Source organism: Salvelinus alpinus, chromosome 2 (genome assembly GCF_045679555.1).
Source record: "Salvelinus alpinus chromosome 2, SLU_Salpinus.1, whole genome shotgun sequence".
In the NCBI taxonomy this organism is placed as follows: domain Eukaryota; kingdom Metazoa; phylum Chordata; class Actinopteri; order Salmoniformes; family Salmonidae; genus Salvelinus; species Salvelinus alpinus.
The window spans coordinates 103649503-103669262 of NC_092087.1; the positions used below are offsets into that span (position 1 = coordinate 103649503).

The following is a 19760-nucleotide window of genomic DNA, read 5'->3' on the forward strand; positions in this document are numbered from 1 at the left end:
TGCTCATAATGCTGTTGGCCACTTTTCCTAACCTCTGCGGTCCAATTCATCCCAAACCAGCTCAATTGGATTGAGGTCAGGTGATTGTGGAGGCCAGGTCATCTGATGCAGCACTCCATCACTCTCCTTCTTTGTCAAATAGCCCTTACACAGCCTGGAGGTGTGTTGGGTCATTGTCCTGTTGAAAAACAAATGATAGTCCCACTAAGCCCAAAACAGACGGGATATCGCTGCAGAATGCTGTGGTAGCCATGCTGGTTAAGTGTGCCATTAACTCAAAATAAAATCACTGACAGTGTCAACAGCAAAGCACCCACACATCTCCTCCTCTATGCTTCACGGTGGGAACCCCACATGCGGAGATCATCCGTTCATCTACTCTGCATCTCACAAAGACATGGCGGTTGAAATTAAATTTGGACTCTGTCCCACCATGTATTGGGAATTCTCCTGTCCTATGTCCTACTGTTCAACAGCCTACACCCTTACCTCCTGTGTGGTTTATCTCATGTCTTCTCAGGTTACCCAACTCCTTAAAACTCTTTTCACACGGCGCAGTAGTGGCTCCCCTGTGTGTACTCTCTCGTGTGTTTTCAGGTTACATAACTGGGCAAAACTTTTTCCACACTGGGAGCAGTGGTAAGGCTTCTCCCCAGTGTGTATTCTCTCATGTCTTTTCAGGCCACTTAAGTGGTTACAACCCTTTCCACAGTGGGAGCAGTGGTGTCCTCTTGCTGGTTTGGACGTCTCTGGCTCTGGTTCCTCGGAGTCTGGTCTTTCTCCTGTCAAAGACAGAGTGTTTATTTAAATAGAGACCTGAATGAAACCTCCACATGATAAAACGGCCTTGCTACGAGGGTAAATCCTAATCAGATCCCTCAATAATCTGAGGCCAGTTTTAATCTTTGTGTGATTTTAAAACAAATGTTGTAGAGCTTCCTGGTAATTACTGATATGTTTACATTACTTATTTTATTCATTCTGTTTTTACAAGTCAGAACACAAATTAAACAGTTCTAGGACACTCAAGACACAGACATCGCTGGATTCCTATCGAGTAGGTGGTTCTTAATATATAACTTTCATAGCTGTATGATACAGAATCCAACCTACACACTTCCTTAAACCAAAAATAAGTAAAGTAATTTTAAGTGGAAGTCTAAAACTTGTTTTTACGTCGAAGACAAAGCACATCAGTAACATCTCCCCGTTGTCGAAAGGGTTCGAAACGCTATTGAAAAGGCCAATTTATTTAGACGTTCACAAATGTTCAACATTTTGACTAAACGCTGATGTCGTGAACTTTTTGGGTAAAGTAAAAAATAGGGTGAAATGTTTTGGGTAGATGTTCCTAAAACTGATAGTAACTATATATAAACTCAGCTAAAAAAGAAACGTCCTCTCACTGTCAACTGCGTTTATTTTCAGCAAACTTAACATATGTTCATACAAATATTTACACAAGATTCAACAACAGACATAAACTGAACAAGTTTCACAGACATGTGACTAACAGAAATGGAATAATGTGTCCCTGAACAAAGGGGGGTTCAAAATGAAAAGTAACAGTCAGTATCTGGTGTGGCCATCAGCTGCATTAAGTACTGCAGTGCATCTCCTCATGGGCTGCACCAGATTTGCCAGTTCTAGTTGTGAGATGTTACCCCACTCTTCCACCAAGGCACCTTCAAGTTCGGACATTTCTGGGGGGAATGGCCTTGCCCTCACCCTCCGATCCAACAGGTCCCAGACATGCTCAATGGGATTGAGATCCGGGCTCTTTGCTGGCCATGGCAGAACACTGGCATTCCTGTCTTGCAGGAAATCATGCACAGAATGAGCAGTATGGCTGGTGGCATTGTCATGCTGGAGGGTCATGTCAGGATGAGCCTGCAGGAAGGGTACCACATAAGGGAGGAGGATGTCTTCCCTGTAACGCACAGCGTTGAGATTGCCTGCAATGACAACAAGCTCAGTCCGATGATGTTCCTGTGACACCGCCCCAGACCATGACGGACCCTCCACCTCCAAATCGATCCCGATCCAGAGTATAGGCCTCAGTGTAACGCTCATTTATCCTTCGACGATAAACGCAAATCCGATCATCACCCCTGGTGATACAAAACCACAACTCGTCAGTGAAGAGCACTTTTTGCCAGTCCAGTCTGGTCCAGCTGGGTCTGTCTGGTGATGACCTGCCTTAACACAGGCCTACAAGCCCTGAGTCCACTCTCTCTTTGTCCGCAATAGGCTGTCTGAGCACTGATGGAGGGGTTGTGCGTTCCTGATGTAACTCGGGCAGTTAATTTTTTTTTACATTTTACGCCCTTTTTCTCCCCAATTATGGTATCCAATTGTTAGTAGTTACTATCTTGTCTCATCGCTACAACTCCCGTACGGGCTCGGGAGAGACGAAGGTCGAAAGCCATGCGTCCTCCGAAACACAACCCAACCAAGCCGCACTGCTTCTTAACACAGCGTGCATCCAACCCGGAAGCCAGCCGCACCAATGTGTCGGAGGAAACACCGTGCACCTGGCGACCTTGGTTAGCGTGCACTGCGCCCGGGCCGCCACAGGAGTCGTTGGTGCGCGATGAGACAAGGATAACCCTACCGGCCAAACCCTTCCTAACCCGGACGACGCTAGGCCAATTGTGCGTCGCCCCACGGACCTCCCGGTCGCGCCCGGCTTCGACAGAGCCTGGGCGCGAACCCAGAGACTCTGGTGGCGCAGCTAGCACTGCGGCTCTAGACCACTGCGCCACCCGGGAGGCCCCATTCCTTTGATATTTTATGTCGAAATTATGCACCAGAATTGGATTGTAAAATCCTGTTATACAAGATGAAGTGCGCTTTAATATAGACCACATGGAGAATGAAATAAATCTAATTAAAAAAAATATATGTACCAATGGCAGTACTGAACAACATATTCAAGTGTAGAACTTCAGTAGAATCCCCCTTTAAAACCCCACAGTTCAACAACTGCTGTTTGTGCCCCTGTTTTTAAGACAGTACTCACTTATGGTAATCGGATATTCTGACTCCTCCTCCTCCCTTTTCACTTCCAAAACGTCTTCCTCCTCTTTTATTGAGATAGCCTCCTCTTCCTCTTTTACTCCAAAAGGTTCTTCCTCTTCTTTCACTACATTCTCCTCCTTCAATGTAACGGAATCTTCCTCATTTTTCATTCTGAAAGCTTCTTCCTCTCCTTTCACCAGAACTTCTTTTCTCCGTCTAGTTTAGTGAGTTTATGCTCTGGGCGATTAGCCTGGTGCAGTATGAAGTTAACACATTCGCTAATTTAAGAAGCAAATTACGTTAAAATGAACTAGTAGATACGTAAACAGAATTGTGTTCTAAACACCAAGATTAATATACACAAGATTAGTCTAAAGAGCTTAAATGCTCCGGTTTTATGTTCGCTAGCAAACCACCGCGTTGGTTGAATCAGAGGCCTTTTTGTCGCTGTTGAATAAGCCTCCCGCCCCGTCCATTAAATTATACGTCACGCAAGAAGCATTACCTGAAATATTCACATTGCCATCTGCTGACTGGAGTGGGTAACACAGATTGGAACAAAAATAAAGCAATGTCAAAAAAAGTAATTTAAAAACAACCAGATGTTATGTTATCTTACTTCTTAGAGCCAAAACCTTCCTCCAGGGCTGACCTGCCCATTAGGTGACAGATTGAAGAGGATTAGGTGACAGATTGAAGAGGGCGACATTAGCTTGGAATATACCATCCTCGTCAAATTGACCAAGGCTCATCGCTAACAACACCTCACATAATTCTGCCCAAAAACAATGAAAACTTCTCCCACCCAGTGGCATATGGGATATTTAGGTGAGTGTTGGTGTTAGCACATAAAGCAGTGCCCACTTTCCAAAAGGCAACATGGACAGATAGGACTCTACCTGTGTAGACCACATGCCCCTTTGCCCTTACAGTCTCGAAAGTGCCCTTTTGGTTGGTGGTATAATTTGTATTATTTTTTTGTCATAGATATTCTGAACCCACTGCCTGCAAGTAGTTGTTAAATTCGCCTAAGTGATATGTATTTTCCTTCAACTTTCTGAAGAGGAAACAGCCAGGAAATGCCCCTGTCTGAGTGCATTTGTCTACCACTATGTGTAGCTGTTAGCGATGATGCTAATGACAACCATCTTCTGGTTGATGGAAAAGTTTTCCCACAAACCTTGACAATTAACTACAAAGTTAACTACAAAGTAGTCTATGCCTACCTGGCAGAATGATATCATGATTATTTGCATCAATCCAGTTGTGATTTGTTCAGCAAACTCTGCAATCACATGTGTGCTACAGAGACACCACCAACCAAGCAAGGCTCTTGCTGGAGCCACTTGAATTAAAGGGTATCTACACCCAAAAATGAAAATGTCTTAGATTTTTCTCAGACGACAAAAGTGGTCTCCTTTTGTTGTTTTTCTATTAACAATGTGATTTTGAGAGCGAAAAACTGAAAAACAGAAACAAATCAGAAACCTGGAAAATTACTAAACGGAGAAAACGGAATTTGAGAAAATATATTAAATATTCTATTGATTTTCTCTCATTATGTCACACCAGACTTCGCTTTGGCTCCCCCTCCTGTCCAGCTCAGGCGTTCAGCGTTGCCGGCCTTCTAGCTGCTGCCGAACCTACTGCTGTCAAACGCCCTTCACTCATCAACCCCCGGCCTTCTAGCTGCTGCCGAACCTACTGCTGTCAAACGCCCTTCACTCATCAACCCCCGGCCTTCTAGCTGCTGCCGAACCTACTGCTGTCCAACGCCCTTCACTCATCAACCCCCGGCCTTCTAGCTGCTGCCGAACCTACTGCTGTCCAACACCCTTCACTCATCAACCCCTGACCTTCTAGCTGCTGCCGAACCTACTGCTGTCAAACGCCCTTCACTCATCAACCCCTGGCCTTCTAGCTGCTGCCGAACCTACTGCTGTCAAACGCCCTTCACTCATCAACCCCCGGCCTTCTAGCTGCTGCTGAACCTACTGCTGTCAAACGCCCTTCACTCATCAACCCCCGGCCTTCTAGCTGCTGCCGAACCTACTGCTGTCCAACGCCCTTCACTCATCAACCCCCGACCTTCTAGCTGCTGCCGAACCTACTGCTGTCAAACGCCCTTCACTCATCAACCCCCGGCCTTCTAGCTGCTGCCGAACCTACTGCTGTCCAACGCCCTTCACTCATCAACCCCCGACCTTCTAGCTGCTGCCGAACCTACTGCTGTCAAACGCCCTTCACTCATCAACCCCCGGCCTTCTAGCTGCTGCCGAACCTACTGCTGTCAAACGCCCTTCACTCATCAACCCCCGGCCTTCTAGCTGCTGCCGAACCTACTGCTGTCAAACGCCCTTCACTCATCAACCCCCGGCCTTCTAGCTGCTGCCGAACCTACTGCTGTCAAACGCCCTTCACTCATCAACCCCCGGCCTTCTAGCTGCTGCCGAACCTACTGCTGTCAAACGCCCTTCACTCATCAACCCCCGGCCTTCTAGCTGCTGCCGAACCTACTGCTGTCAAACGCCCTTCACTCATCAACCCCCGTTCTTTTAGCTGCTGCCGAACCTACTGCTGTCAAACGCCCTTCACTCATCAACCCCCGGCCTTCTAGCTGCTGCCGAACCTACTGCTGTCAAACGCCCTTCACTCATCAACCCCCGGCCTTCTAGCTGCTGCCGAACCTACTGCTGTCAAACGCCCTTCACTCATCAACCCCCGGCCTTCTAGCTGCTGCCGAACCTACTGCTGTCCAACGCCCTTCACTCATCAACCCCCGGCCTTCTAGCTGCTGCCGAACCTACTGCTGTCAAACGCCCTTCACTCATCAACCCCCGGCCTTCTAGCTGCTGCCGAACCTACTGCTGTCAAACGCCCTTCACTCATCAACCCCCGGCCTTCTAGCTGCTGCCGAACCTACTGCTGTCAAACGCCCTTCACTCATCAACCCCCGGCCTTCTAGCTGCTGCCGAACCGACTGCTGTCAAACGCCCTTCACTCATCAACCCCCGGCCTTCTAGCTGCTGCCGAACCTACTGCTGGCAAACGCCCTTCACTCATCAACCCCCGGCCTTCTAGCTGCTGCCGAACCTACTGCTGTCAAACGCCCTTCACTCATCAACCCCCGGCCTTCTAGCTGCTGCCGAACCTACTGCTGTCAAACGCCCTTCACTCATCAACCCCCGGCCTTCTAGCTGCTGCCGAACCTACTGCTGTCAAACGCCCTTCACTCATCAACCCCCGGCCTTCTAGCTGCTGCCGAACCTACTGCTGTCAAACGCCCTTCACTCATCAACCCCCGGCCTTCTAGCTGCTGCCGAACCTACTGCTGTCAAACGCCCTTCACTCATCAACCCCCGGCCTTCTAGCTGCTGCCGAACCTACTGCTGTCAAACGCCCTTCACTCATCAACCCCCGGCCTTCTAGCTGCTGCCGAACCTACTGCTGTCAAACGCCCTTCACTCATCAACCCCCGGACTTGTCTCGTCATCATTACACACACCTGGTTCCAATCGCCCCTCTATCACTGTATATATACACTCCCTCTGACATTTTGTCTTTTGTCGGTCATTGTAAATGTTACTTTTTTTCCTGAGAGGAATCTCTCCGATTATTTCCTGAGTACTTTATATAGTTCACCCTGTGCCTTTTTGTTAATGAAGATATAATTTGAGCACAACCACGTTTGGGTTTTGTTCCGCTTTGATCTGTTGGTGCTGAAATAAATTCAGTCTTTCCAAACCTGAGACTGCATCCTTCCTACTCCTCTCTACACCAGTAACACATTATCTAGGAGAGTGTAGAGCAGTGTTAACCAATCCTACTCCTCTCTACACCAGTAACACATTATCTAGGAGAGTGTAGAGCAGTGTTAACCAATCCTACTCCTCTCTACACCAGTAACACATTATCTAGGAGAGTGTAGAGCAGTGTTAACCAATCCTACTCCTCTCTACACCAGTAACACATTATCTAGGATAGTGTAGAGCAGTGTTAACCAATCCTACTCCTCTCTACACCAGTAACACATTATCTAGGAGAGTGTAGAGCACTGTTAACCAATCCTGGTCCTCAACTACCACCAACAGTAACACATAATCTAGGACAGTGTAGAGCAGTGTTAACCAATCCTGCTCCTCTCTACACCAGTAACACATTATCTAGCAGAGTGTAGAGCAGTGTTAACCAATCCTGCTCCTCTCTACACCAGTAACACATTATCTAGGAGAGTGTAGAGCAGTGTGAACCAATCCTACTCCTCTCTACACCAGTAACATGTTATCTAGGAGAGTGTAGAGCAGTGTTAACCAATCCTACTCCTCTCTACACCAGTAACACATTATCTAGGAGAGTGTAGAGCAGTGTTAACCAATCCTACTCCTCTCTACACCAGTAACACGTTATCTAGGAGAGTGTAGAGCAGTGTTAACCAATCCTACTCCTCTCTACACCAGTAACACATTATCTAGGAGAGTGTAGAGCAGTGTTAACCAATCCTACTCCTCTCTACACCAGTAACACATTATCTAGGAGAGTGTAGAGCAGTGTTAACCAATCCTGGTCCTCAATTACCACCAACAGTAACACATTATCTAGGAGAGTGTAGAGCAGTGTTAACCAATCCTGGTCCTCCAGTACCCCCAACAGTAACACATTATCTAGGAGAGTGTAAAGCAGTGTTTCCCAATGCTTGTCCTCCAGTACCCCCAACAGTACACATTTTTACTGTTGTAGAGTAACAGCTGTATCCTGAAGTGACCTTTAACCTCCCTAATCCTCAATACTTCTTCCATTGGATCAAAGCTTCAGCCAAGTAGGATACATGATAGTGGCAACACATGGAGTAGGGTTTGATATAGTCATGGTAGGATACATGATAGTGACAACACATGGAGTTGGGTTGGATATAGTCATGGTAGGATACATGATAGTGGCAACACATGGAGTAGGGTTTGATATAGTCATGGTAGGATACATGATAGTGACAACACATGGAGTTGGGTTGGATATAGTCATGGTAGGATACATGATAGTGGCAACACATGGAGTTGGGTTTGATATAGTCATGGTAGGATACATGATAGTGGCAACACATGGAGTAGGGTTGGATATAGTCATGGTAGGATACATGATAGTGGCAACACATGGAGTTGGGTTTGATATAGTCATGGTAGGATACATGATAGTGGCAACACATGGAGTAGGGTTGGATATAGTCATGGTTAACAAAATACTTTACTCAACATATTGTGCAGCTTTCTGTCGCAGGATCTTTTCATGGGGGGGTGCCCTTTTTTGTTGACACATCACACACATGGTTATGGGCTTTAAAAAAGAAGACACCAGTACCATGTCAGATACAGTTTAAATGTACACATATTTGAGTTTACATCCCAATATGACACTTCATCACAGAAGACTGAATGTAACAAAACTACTATTGTGTTTATTGAGCTGTACACTGAGATGCTCAGTTGGTCAATATTCCCCTCCAGTGATTCCCCAACATCTTGTCAACATGTGCCCCAAAAATGGAGCTGATATCTTATACCAGTCATTCTTTATAGACATGTATCCACAACAAGGCTTAGGCCTCTCATATAGTCTGCAAAAAACTCTCCAAAATGTCACATTTTTATTAACCTCTACTTAGTACTCATCCCGGATCCGGGAGCACCCTCATCAGTAAAAAAGCTGACTAGCATAGCCTAGCATAGCGCCACAAGTAAATACTAGCATCTAAATATCATGAAATCACAAGTCCAAGACACCAGATGAAAGATACAGATCTTGTGAATCCAGCCATCATTTCTGATTTTTAAAATGTTTTACAGGGAAGACACAATATGTAAATCTATTAGCTAACCACGATAGCAAAAGACACAACTTTTTTTTCCCACCATTTTTTTCCTGCATAGGTAGCTATCACAATTTCGACCAAATAAAGATATAAATAGTCACTAACCAAGAAACAACTTCATCAGATGACAGTCTGATAACATATTTATTGTATAGCATATGTTTTGTTAGAAAAATGTGCATATTTTAGGTATAAATCATAGTTCTACATTGCAGCTGCAATCTGAAATAGTGCCGATGCAGCCAGAATAATTACAGAGGCCAACGTCAAATAACTAAATACACATCATAAAACATTTCTGAAAAATACACCGCGTACAGCAAATGAAAGACCAACATCTTGTGAATCCAGCCAATATTTCAGATTTTTTAAGTGTTTTACAGCGAAAACACAATATAGCATTATATTAGCTTACCACAATAGCCAGAAACACAAGCCGTTTACCAGCAGCAAAGGTTAGCGATCCTAACAAACCAGCAAAAGATATATAATTTTTGACTAACCTTCATATACTTCATCAGATGACAGTCCTGTAACATCATATTACACAATGCATATAGGATTTTTTCGAAAATGTGCATATTTAGCGGCACAAATCGTGGTTATACAATGTGAATTGTAGCCAAACTTGAAGCAATCTGTCCGGCGCCATCTTGGAGAGGCACCTAATCTAATCGATAACTAATCGTAAACTTGACTAAAAATTACAGGTTGGACAGCAAATGAAAGATCCATTAGTTCTTAATGCAACCGCTGTGTTAGATTTTTTAAATTAACGTTACTCGACATACAGCGTGCGTTACAGCGAGACCATGCCGAAGTTAATGGCGGACAATTTTTTTTACATTCTTCCACAGAAATACGAATTAACATCATAAATAGCTCTTACTTTTTGATGAGCTTCCATCAGAATCTTGGGCAAGTGGTCCTTTGTCCAGAACAATCGTCTTTTGGTTGAAAGATGTCCTCTACTCCTGTAGAATTAGCTGCTTACGCCAGCGATGTACCGGAGAGGTGCCCAACTCGCGATAACGCCTGACAAAGAAACTCCAGAAAATCGTAATAAACTGATATAAACTGCTATAAGTCGGTTTAAATGAACTACCTTATGAAGTTTTTAAGACAAAAAACAAATTAAATCAGAGCCGGAGATATAGAACTGCTAAACCGAAAGCTTTTCAGGACGCCATGCTGGTGTCCCTCCTGCGTCAGGCCCCGCGTCGAAAAGGTCGGTCCTTCCGTTCCAAGAGGCTTTATACTCCCCCAGATGGTGCTATCCACTCCATTCAAAGTCTCATCGCTTACTGACATCTAGGGGAAGGCGTATGCAGTGCATGTAGCCCCAAAGCTTACAAGGGAATTTATAAACCGACCCTGGAACAGAGACCTCGATTTCAGAAATCTCACTTCTTGACAGGAAGTGTGCTGCAGAATGAGTTCTGTTTCACTCAGAGAAATAATTCAAACGGTTTTAGAAACTAGAGAGTGTTTTCTATCCAATAGTAATAATAATATGCATATTGTACGAGCAAGAATTGAATACGAGGCAGTTTAATTTGGGAACGATATTTTACAAAGTTGAAACAGCACCCCCTATATTGTCAACATCTTTATTTTCATGCATATAACTTGTCAAAAATCATTTTTATTACCAAATTCAGTCTTTCGTGTGGACAATATTTTTTCATGTTTTCATTAGTGTTTGAGATTAGGTCCCTGAATGGTCAAAAATCTCTTCAAATAGAAGTACGTTTATAGCACAAAATATCTTACAGGTAGGCCCTCTCTCACTCTCTCTCATCATGTCACAAGCTGAGAGGCTCCCAGAGGAAGGGCCATAAAAGGCCCCAGCTCACTCAACTGCCCCTCCCCTCTCCAACAGGCAACAACCCAGAACATCCTGAAGACAGAACATCTAAAAGATCATCTGGGAATCCTTTCTTCCTCATGGAGCTTTTCAAAAGTGAGGTGAAAATTCAATGTGATGTTTGTTCAGTGCATTCGGAAAGTATTCAGACCCCTTGACTTTTTCCACATTTTGTTACGTTACAGCCTTATTTGAAAATGGATTTAAAAATATATATATATATTCAGCAATCTACAAACAATAGCCCATCATTTGGGGTGGCAGGTCACCTAATGGTTAGAGCATTGGGCTTGTAACCATAAGGTTGATGGATCGAATCCCTGAGCTGACAAGGTAAAACTCTGTTGTTCTGACCCTGAACAAGGCACTGTTCAGCGGTAGGCCGTCATTGTAAATAAGAAATTGTTCTTAACTTTCTGAACATTCGAGACGTGTAGTCCACTTGTCATTCCAATCTCCTTTGCATTAGCGTAGCCTCTTCTGTAGCCTGTCAACTATGTGTCTGTCTATCCCTCTTCTCTCCTCTCTGCACAGACCATACAAACGCTTCACACCGCGTGGCCGCTGCCACTCTAACCTGGTGGTCCCAGCGCGCACGACCCATGTGGAGTTCCAGGTCTCCGGCAGCCTCTGGAACTGCCGATCTGCGGCCAACAAGGCAGAGTTCATCTCAGCCTATGCTTCCCTCCAGTCCCTCGACTTCTTGGCACTGACGGAAACATGGATTACCACTGATAACACTGCTACTCCTACTGCTCTCTCCTCGTCTGCCCACGTGTCCACGTGTTCTCGCACACCCCGAGAGCTTCTGGTCAGCGGGGTGGTGGCACTGGGATCCTCATCTCTCCCAAGTGGACATTCTCTCTTTCTCCCCTGACCCATCTGTCTATCGCCTCCTTTGAATTCCATGCTGTCACAGTTACCAGCCCTTTCAAGCTTAACATCCTTATCATTTATCGCCCTCCAGGTTCCCTTGGAGAGTTCATCAATGAGCTTGACGCCCTGATAAGTTCCTTTCCTGAGGATGGCTCACCTCTCACAGTTCTGGGTGACTTTAACCTCCCCACGTCTACCTTTGACTCATTCCTCTCTGCCTCCTTCTTTCCACTCCTCTCCTCTTTTGACCTCACCCTCTCACCTTCCCCCCCTACTCACAAGGCAGGCAATACGCTTGACCTCATCTTTACTAGATGCTGTTCTTCCACTAATCTCATTGCAACTCCCCTCCAAGTCTCCGACCACTACCTTGTATCCTTTTCCCTCTCGCTCTCATCCAACACTTCCCACACTGCCCCTACTCGGATGGTATCGCGCCGTCCCAACCTTCGCTCTCTCTCCCCCGCTACTCTCTGCTCTTCCATCCTATCATCTCTTCCCTCTGCTCAAACCTTCTCCAACCTATCTCCTGATTCTGCCTCCTCAACCCTCCTCTCCTCCCTTTCTGCATCCTTTGACTCTCTATGTCCCCTATCCTCCAGGCCGGCTCGGTCCTCCCCTCCTGCTCCGTGGCTCGACGACTCATTGCGAGCTCACAGAACAGGGCTCCGGGCAGCCGAGCGGAAATGGAGGAAAACTCGCCTCCCTGCGGACCTGGCATCCTTTCACTCCCTCCTCTCCACATTCTCCTCTTCTGTCTCTGCTGCTAAAGCCACTTTCTACCACTCTAAATTCCAAGCATCTGCCTCTAACCCTAGGAAGCTCTTTGCCACCTTCTCCTCCCTCCTGAATCCTCCTCCCCCCTCCTCCCTCTCTGCGGATGACTTCGTCAACCATTTTGAAAAGAAGGTCGACGACATCCGATCCTCGTTTGCTAAGTCAAACGACACCGCTGGTTCTGCTCACACTGCCCTACCCTGTGCTTTGACCTCTTTCTCCCCTCTCTCTCCAGATGAAATCTCGCGTCTTGTGACGGCCGGCCGCCCAACAACCTGCCCCCTTGACCCTATCCCCTCCTCTCTTCTCCAGACCATTTCCGGAGACCTTCTCCCTTACCTCACCTCGCTCATCAACTCATCCTTGACCGCTGGCTACGTCCCTTCCGTCTTCAAGAGAGCGAGAGTTGCACCCCTTCTGAAAAAACCTACACTCGATCCCTCCGATGTCAACAACTACAGACCAGTATCCCTTCTTTCTTTTCTCTCCAAAACTCTTGAAAGTGCCGTCCTTGGCCAGCTCTCCTGCTATCTCTCTCAGAATGACCTTCTTGATCCAAATCAGTCAGGTTTCAAGACTAGTCATTCAACTGAGACTGCTCTTCTCTGTGTCACGGAGGCGCTCCGCACTGCTAAAGCTAACTCTCTCTCCTCTGCTCTCATCCTTCTAGACCTATCGGCTGCCTTTGATACTGTGAACCATCAGATCCTCCTCTCCACCCTCTCCGAGTTGGGCATCTCCGGCGCGGCCCACGCTTGGATTGCGTCCTACCTGACAGGTCGCTCCTACCAGGTGGCGTGGCGAGAATCTGCCTCTGCACCACGTGCTCTCACCACTGGTGTCCCCCAGGGCTCTGTTCTAGGCCCTCTCCTATTCTCGCTATACACCAAGTCACTTGGCTCTGTCATATCCTCACATGGTCTCTCCTATCATTGCTATGCAGACGACACACAATTAATCTTCTCCTTTCCCCCTTCTGATAACCAGGTGGCGAATCGCATCTCTGCATGTCTGGCAGACATATCAGTGTGGATGACGGATCACCACCTCAAGCTGAACCTCGGCAAGACGGAGCTGCTCTTCCTCCCGGGGAAGGACTGCCCGTTCCATGATCTCGCCATCACGGTTGACAACTCCATTGTGTCCTCCTCCCAGAGTGCTAAGAACCTTGGTGTGATCCTGGACAACACCCTGTCGTTCTCAACTAACATCAAGGCGGTGACCCGTTCCTGTAGGTTCATGCTCTACAACATTCGCAGAGTACGACCCTGCCTCACACAGGACGCGGTGCAGGTCCTAATCCAGGCACTTGTCATCTCCCGTCTGGATTACTGCAACTCGCTGTTGGCTGGGCTCCCTGCCTGTGCCATTAAACCCCTACAACTCATCCAGAACGCCGCAGCCCGTCTGGTGTTCAACCTTCCCAAGTTCTCTCACGTCACCCCGCTCCTCCGCTCTCTCCACTGGCTTCCAGTTGAAGCTCGCATCCGCTACAAGACCATGGTGCTTGCCTACGGAGCTGTGAGGGGAACGGCACCTCCGTACCTTCAGGCTCTGATCAGGCCCTACACCCAAACAAGGGCACTGCGTTCATCCACCTCTGGCCTGCTCGCCTCCCTACCTCTGAGGAAGTACAGTTCCCGCTCAGCCCAGTCAAAACTGTTCGCTGCTCTGGCACCCCAATGGTGGAACAAACGCCCTCACGACGCCAGGTCAGCGGAGTCAATCACCACCTTCCGGAGACACCTGAAACCCCACCTCTTTAAGGAATACCAAGGATAGGATAAAGTAATCCTTCTAACCCCCCCCCCCCCCCGTTAAAAGAGTTAGATGCACTATTGTAAAGTGGTTGTTCCACTGGATATCATAAGGTGAATGCACCAATTTGTAAGTCGCTCTGGATAAGAGCGTCTGCTAAATGACTTAAATGTAAATGTAACTGACTTGCCTAGTTAAATATAAAACATCTAATTCCAAAGCAAAAACAGGTTTTTAGAAACATTTATTAAAGATAAAAAATATACCTTTACATAACAGTAAGTATTCAGACCCTTTATATGAGACTGTCAGGGTAAAAACCAAGCCATGAGGTAGAAGGAATTGTCTGTAGAGCTCCGAGACAGAATTGGGTCGAGGCACAGATCTTGGGAAGGGTCCCAACACATTTCTGCAGCATTGAAGGTCCCCAAGAACACAGTGGCCTCCATCATTCTAAAATGGAAGAAGTTTGGAACCACCAAGGCTCTTCCTAGAGCTGGCGGCACAGCCAAACTGAGCAGTCGGGGGAGATGGGCCTTGGTCAGGGAGGTGACCAAGAACCCGATGGTCACTCTGACAGAGCTCTAGAGTTCCTCTGTGGAGATGGGAGAAACTTCCAGATGGACAACCATCTCTCCACCTCTCCACCAATCAAGCCTTTATGGTAGAGTGGCCTGACGGAAGCCACTCCTCCGTAAAATGCACATGATAGCCCACTTGGAGTTTGCCAAAAGGCACCAAAAGGACTTTCAGACCATGAGAAACCAGATTCTCTCATCTGATGAAACCAAGATTAAACTCTTTGGCCTGAATGCCAAGCGTCACGTCTGGAGGAAACCTGGCACCATCCCTAGGGTGAAGCATGGTGGTGGCAGCATCATGCTGTGGGGATGTTTTTCAGCAGCAGGGGCTAGGAGATTAGTCAGGATCAAGGGAAAGATGAACCGAGCAAAGTACAGAGAGATCCTTGATGTGCTCCAGAGCACTCAGGACCTCAGACTGGGGGTGAAGGTTCACCTTCCAACAGGACAACAACCCTAAGCACACAGCCAAGACAATGCAGTAGTGGCTTCGGGTCAAGTCTCTGGTCTCTGAATGTCCTTGAGTGGCCGAGCCAGAGCCCGGATTTGAACCCGGTCTAACATCTCTGGAGAGACCTGAAAATAGCTGTGCAGCGACGCTCCCCATCCAACCTGACAGAGCTTGAGAGAGTCTGCAGGGAAGAATGGGAGAAACTCCCCAAATACAGGTGTGCCAAGCTTGTAGCGTCATACCCAAGAAGACTCAATGCTGTAATCGCTGCCAAAGGTGCTTCAACAAAGTACTGAGTAAAGGGTCTGAAAAAAATTGCAACAATTTCTAAAGACCTGTTTTTGTTTTGTCATTATGGGATATTGTGTGTAGATTGATGAGGGGAAAAAATGATTTAATACATTTTAGAATGAGGCTGTAATGTAACAAAATGTGGAAAAAAGTCAAGGGGTCTGAATACTTTCTGAAGGCATTGTATATAGCCATGTTATAAAGTATGAAAAGGCTTGTTCATTCACATGTCATGATTTATTTAACAAGGTAAGTCAACTGAGAACACATTGTCATTCACAGCAACAACCTGGGGAATCATTACAGGGGAGAGAAGGGAGGATGCATGAGCCAAATTGTAAACAGTTTATATAGTTTACACAAATATTAGTCTCTTAGCTCTTATTGCAGGACTTTGACTGTGGTACATCACCCCCCCAGTCAACCTATTGTGTGTATTGAACATTCATATTGAACAGCCTTACCTATATAGTAGCACCACCACCCATCAGCCTATTCTCTTCTTGATGTCAAAGCTGCAGTGTATTGTATCTGTAGGAGTTTATGATTAATAATCCTATTTATTTAAAGCCCCACTAAGATGTCACCTTAATATTCATTTAAAACCCCTCTGTTAGATATAAATCATCAGAGTGGGAAACCAACTGACATGGAAACAATGGAGCAAATGTGTCACTATCAGAGGGGTGTATTATGACATCATATAGAACTACTCAGACATTCAAAATATAACTTGATTATCAGAGGGGTGTATTATGACATCATATAGAACTACTCAGACATTCAAAATATAACTTGATTATCAGAGGGGTGTATTATGACATCATATAGAACTACTCAGACATTCAAAATATAACTTCATTATCAGAGGGGTGTATTATGACATCAGATAGAACTACTCAGACATTCCAAATCAGGCTTCATCCATATCATGAAGGTGGATATTGATCCAACCATTTCAAAAGTAATGACCAGGCTGATGGAAACAGGTTTTATAAAAGCCGACAGACGATATGTTAGTTCGTTTTACATGGTGGGGTCTTTTTGTGTCAGTAAAAATGTTTAAGCGAGAAATGGCGGTGGAAACTCCTTTATGCTCAAATATTTATATTTAAGTTTTGTCACGCAAAGCCATTTATCTGCAATGAGTATGTTTGATAGAAACATTTCTGGTGGGAAAATGCGTATATTGTTTTATGCAGATTTTAGAATATTCACATGAAAATCTGTCTCAAATTGCATGGAAACTTAGCTACTAAGGTGGATATTGATCCAACACCTACTACTTATTCAAACCAGCCCACTGGGCACAGACGTCAGTTCAAAATCTAGTTTCTATTTACATTTCTTTGAGTCGTCAACTAAAGTGAATTCAACATGAAATCAACACAAAATGTCACCTGTCATTGGATTTAGGTTGCCAGTTGGATGAAAAATAACTAAAAATAACTGATGTTGATGGCTTTTTACAAATCCAATCAGTTTTCTACATCTATCATCATCACATGGATTTGTTTTGTTGAAAGTACGTGGAAACAACGTTTATTCAACCAGTGGGAGGCTTGTAATTGCCCCCAGAAAAGTTGAACGAGGAACTCTTCATTGAGACAATGATAAACAGCAATCCGTGGGAGAGTTGAGGTGGATATTATAAAATAAGGATCTGCTGGAGTCCAAGTCAAACCAAGATTCTTTATTTCTGAGCTCAGAGAGAATAACAGAGTTACACACCGCAGTGTAGACAGTCTGAATTCCTGAAGCATTGGGTGATGAGCACATATCTTTATAGTTTCCTGTTCCTGGGAGGGACTTTATTCATACAAGGACGCAGGTGCAGCTGGTTTGCAACACAGGATGATGGTCCCAAGAACAGGAGATTATAATAGGACAGTTTCACAAGGTTAGTCACATAATCAGTTATGTGGACACACATACAATTAACATTTTCCGTTACAGTCTGAATATTTGAATTTCATTAAATCATCAGTGGGCCAACAATGCAAATGTAAACAATGGAACAAATGCATCACATCCAAATATCACTGTATTATCTGTAGTGCTGGAGGAATGACACACCCAGATAAACACACACAAAGAGTTTTAAAAAGGACCATTTAAACACATGGAATCTGATCTCCTCTATATTCAAACTGACATACTCCATATTAAATTCATGTTTTCTAATAAAAACAAACAAATATATGTTTGAGTATACCTTGTACCATTTAATTTCATATGGTAAAAACAAGTAAACACATTATCAGTCAACAATATAAGACAATGGGAGCACTGTGTATGTTCTCTGATGAATTTTAAGTCAATGAGATGTGAAATATCAATATACAAGTAATTCTTCTCTTATGTGTGGATTCTCTCATGACGTTTAAGTGACTGTGATGAGTAATATGTTTTCCCAGTCTGAGCAATTTCTAAGCCTTCTGCTCTGTGTGTAGTCTCATGCGTTCTTTCAGGCTTCCTAAATGGGCAAAACCTTTACACCCTGGGAGGAGTGGTAAGGCTTCTCCCCTGTGTGTATTCTTTCATGTCGTTTCAGCTGCCATGAACGGCCGAAACACTTTCCACATTGAGAGCAGTGGTAAGGCTTCTCCCCTGTGTGTATTTTCTCGTGCCGTTTCAGATACCCTGGCTGATTGAAACCCTTTCCACACTGGGAGCAGTGGTAAGGCTTCTCCCCTGTGTGTATTATTTCATGTTGTTTCAGCTCCCCTGAACGGCTGAAACACTTTCCACACTGAGAGCAGTGGTATGGCTTCTCCCCTGTGTGTATTCTCTCGTGCCGTTTCAGAGACCCTGGCTGATTGAAACCCTTTCCACACTGGGAGCAGTGGTAAGGCTTCTCCCCTGTGTGTATTCTCTCGTGTTGGGTCAGGCTTCTTTTCTGGCTGAAACACTGTGCACACTGGGAGCAGTGGTAAGGCTTCTCCCCTGTGTGTATTCTCTCGTGTTGTTTCAGAGACCCTGGCCGCTTGAAACACTGCCCACACTGGGAGCAGTGGTAAGGCTTCTCCCCTGTGTGTTTTATCTCATGTTGTTTCAGCTCCCCTGACCGCTTGAAACACTGCCCACACTGGGAGCAGTGGTAAGGCTTCTCCCCTGTGTGTTTTATCTCATGCCGTTTCAGATGCCCTGGGTGATTGAAACCCTTTCCACACTGGGAGCAGTGGTAAGGCTTCTCCCTTGTGTGTATTTTCTTGTGTTGTTTCAGGTTCCATAACCGGTTACAACCCTTTCTAAAGTGGGAGAACTGGTGTCGTCTTGCTGGTTCGGACGTCCCTGGCTCTGGTTCCTCTGAGTCTGGTCGTTCTCCTGCCAAAAACACTGTGTTATTTTTAAATAGAGACCCGAATGAAACCTCCACATGATAAAACAACCTTGCTACGAGGGTAAATCCTAAATCAGATCTCTCAATAACCTGAGGCCAGTTTTAACAATTATAGTGTGATTTTAAAACAAATGTAGAGCTTCCTGGCAATTACTGCTATGTTTACATTACTTATTTTATTCATCCTGTTTTACAAGTCAGAACACAAACTAGACAATTCTAGGACACTGAAGACACAGACGTCGCTAGATTCCAATCAAGCAGGTGGTTCTAAATATATAACTTTCATAGCTGTATGATACAGAATGTGACCTACACACTTCCTTAAACATAAAATAACTAAAGAAGTAATTTTGTGTGGAAGTCCAAAACTTGTTTTTACGTCGAAAATACAAAGCACAAGATACAAAGCACTTGAACTTTGTGAAGCGTTTATTTGGGCTGCAATTTCTAAGGCTGGTAACTCTAATGAACTTATGCATCAGAAGTAACTCTGGGCTTTCCATTCCTGTGATGGTCCTTAAAGTAATGATGGACTGTTGTTTCTCTTTGCTTATTTGAGCTGTTCTTGACATAATATGGACTTCGTCTTTTACCCAATAGGGCTATCTTCTGTATACCACCCCTACCTTGTCACAACACAACTGATTGGCTCAAACACATTAACGTCTTATGGCTGCAGCCCGACGCCGGTACACTTATGACAACAGCCAGCTCAAGTGCAGGGCGCGAAATTCAAAATATATATATTTTTAAATATTTAACTTTCACACATTAACAAGTCCAATACAGCATATGAAAGGTACACATCTTGTGAATCCAGCCAACATGTCCGATTTTTTAAATGTTTTACAGCGAAAACACCACGTATATTTATGTTAGCTCACCACCAAATACAAAAGAGGACAGACATTTTTCACAGCACAGGTAGC

The 19760-nt window shown here is 45.2% G+C and overlaps 1 protein-coding gene across 1 annotated transcript in view; it reads right to left on the reverse strand.

Moving 5' to 3' along the window:
• The window catches only part of LOC139542056 (zinc finger protein 420-like), a 44259-nt gene that overhangs the window by 15196 nt on the left and 9303 nt on the right, over positions 1-19760 (reverse strand). The window contains exon 4 of the mRNA XM_071347056.1: positions 17965-18812. Within this exon, the coding sequence (XP_071203157.1) occupies positions 17965-18812 (848 nt within the window). The remainder of the gene's footprint in view (positions 1-17964; positions 18813-19760) is intronic.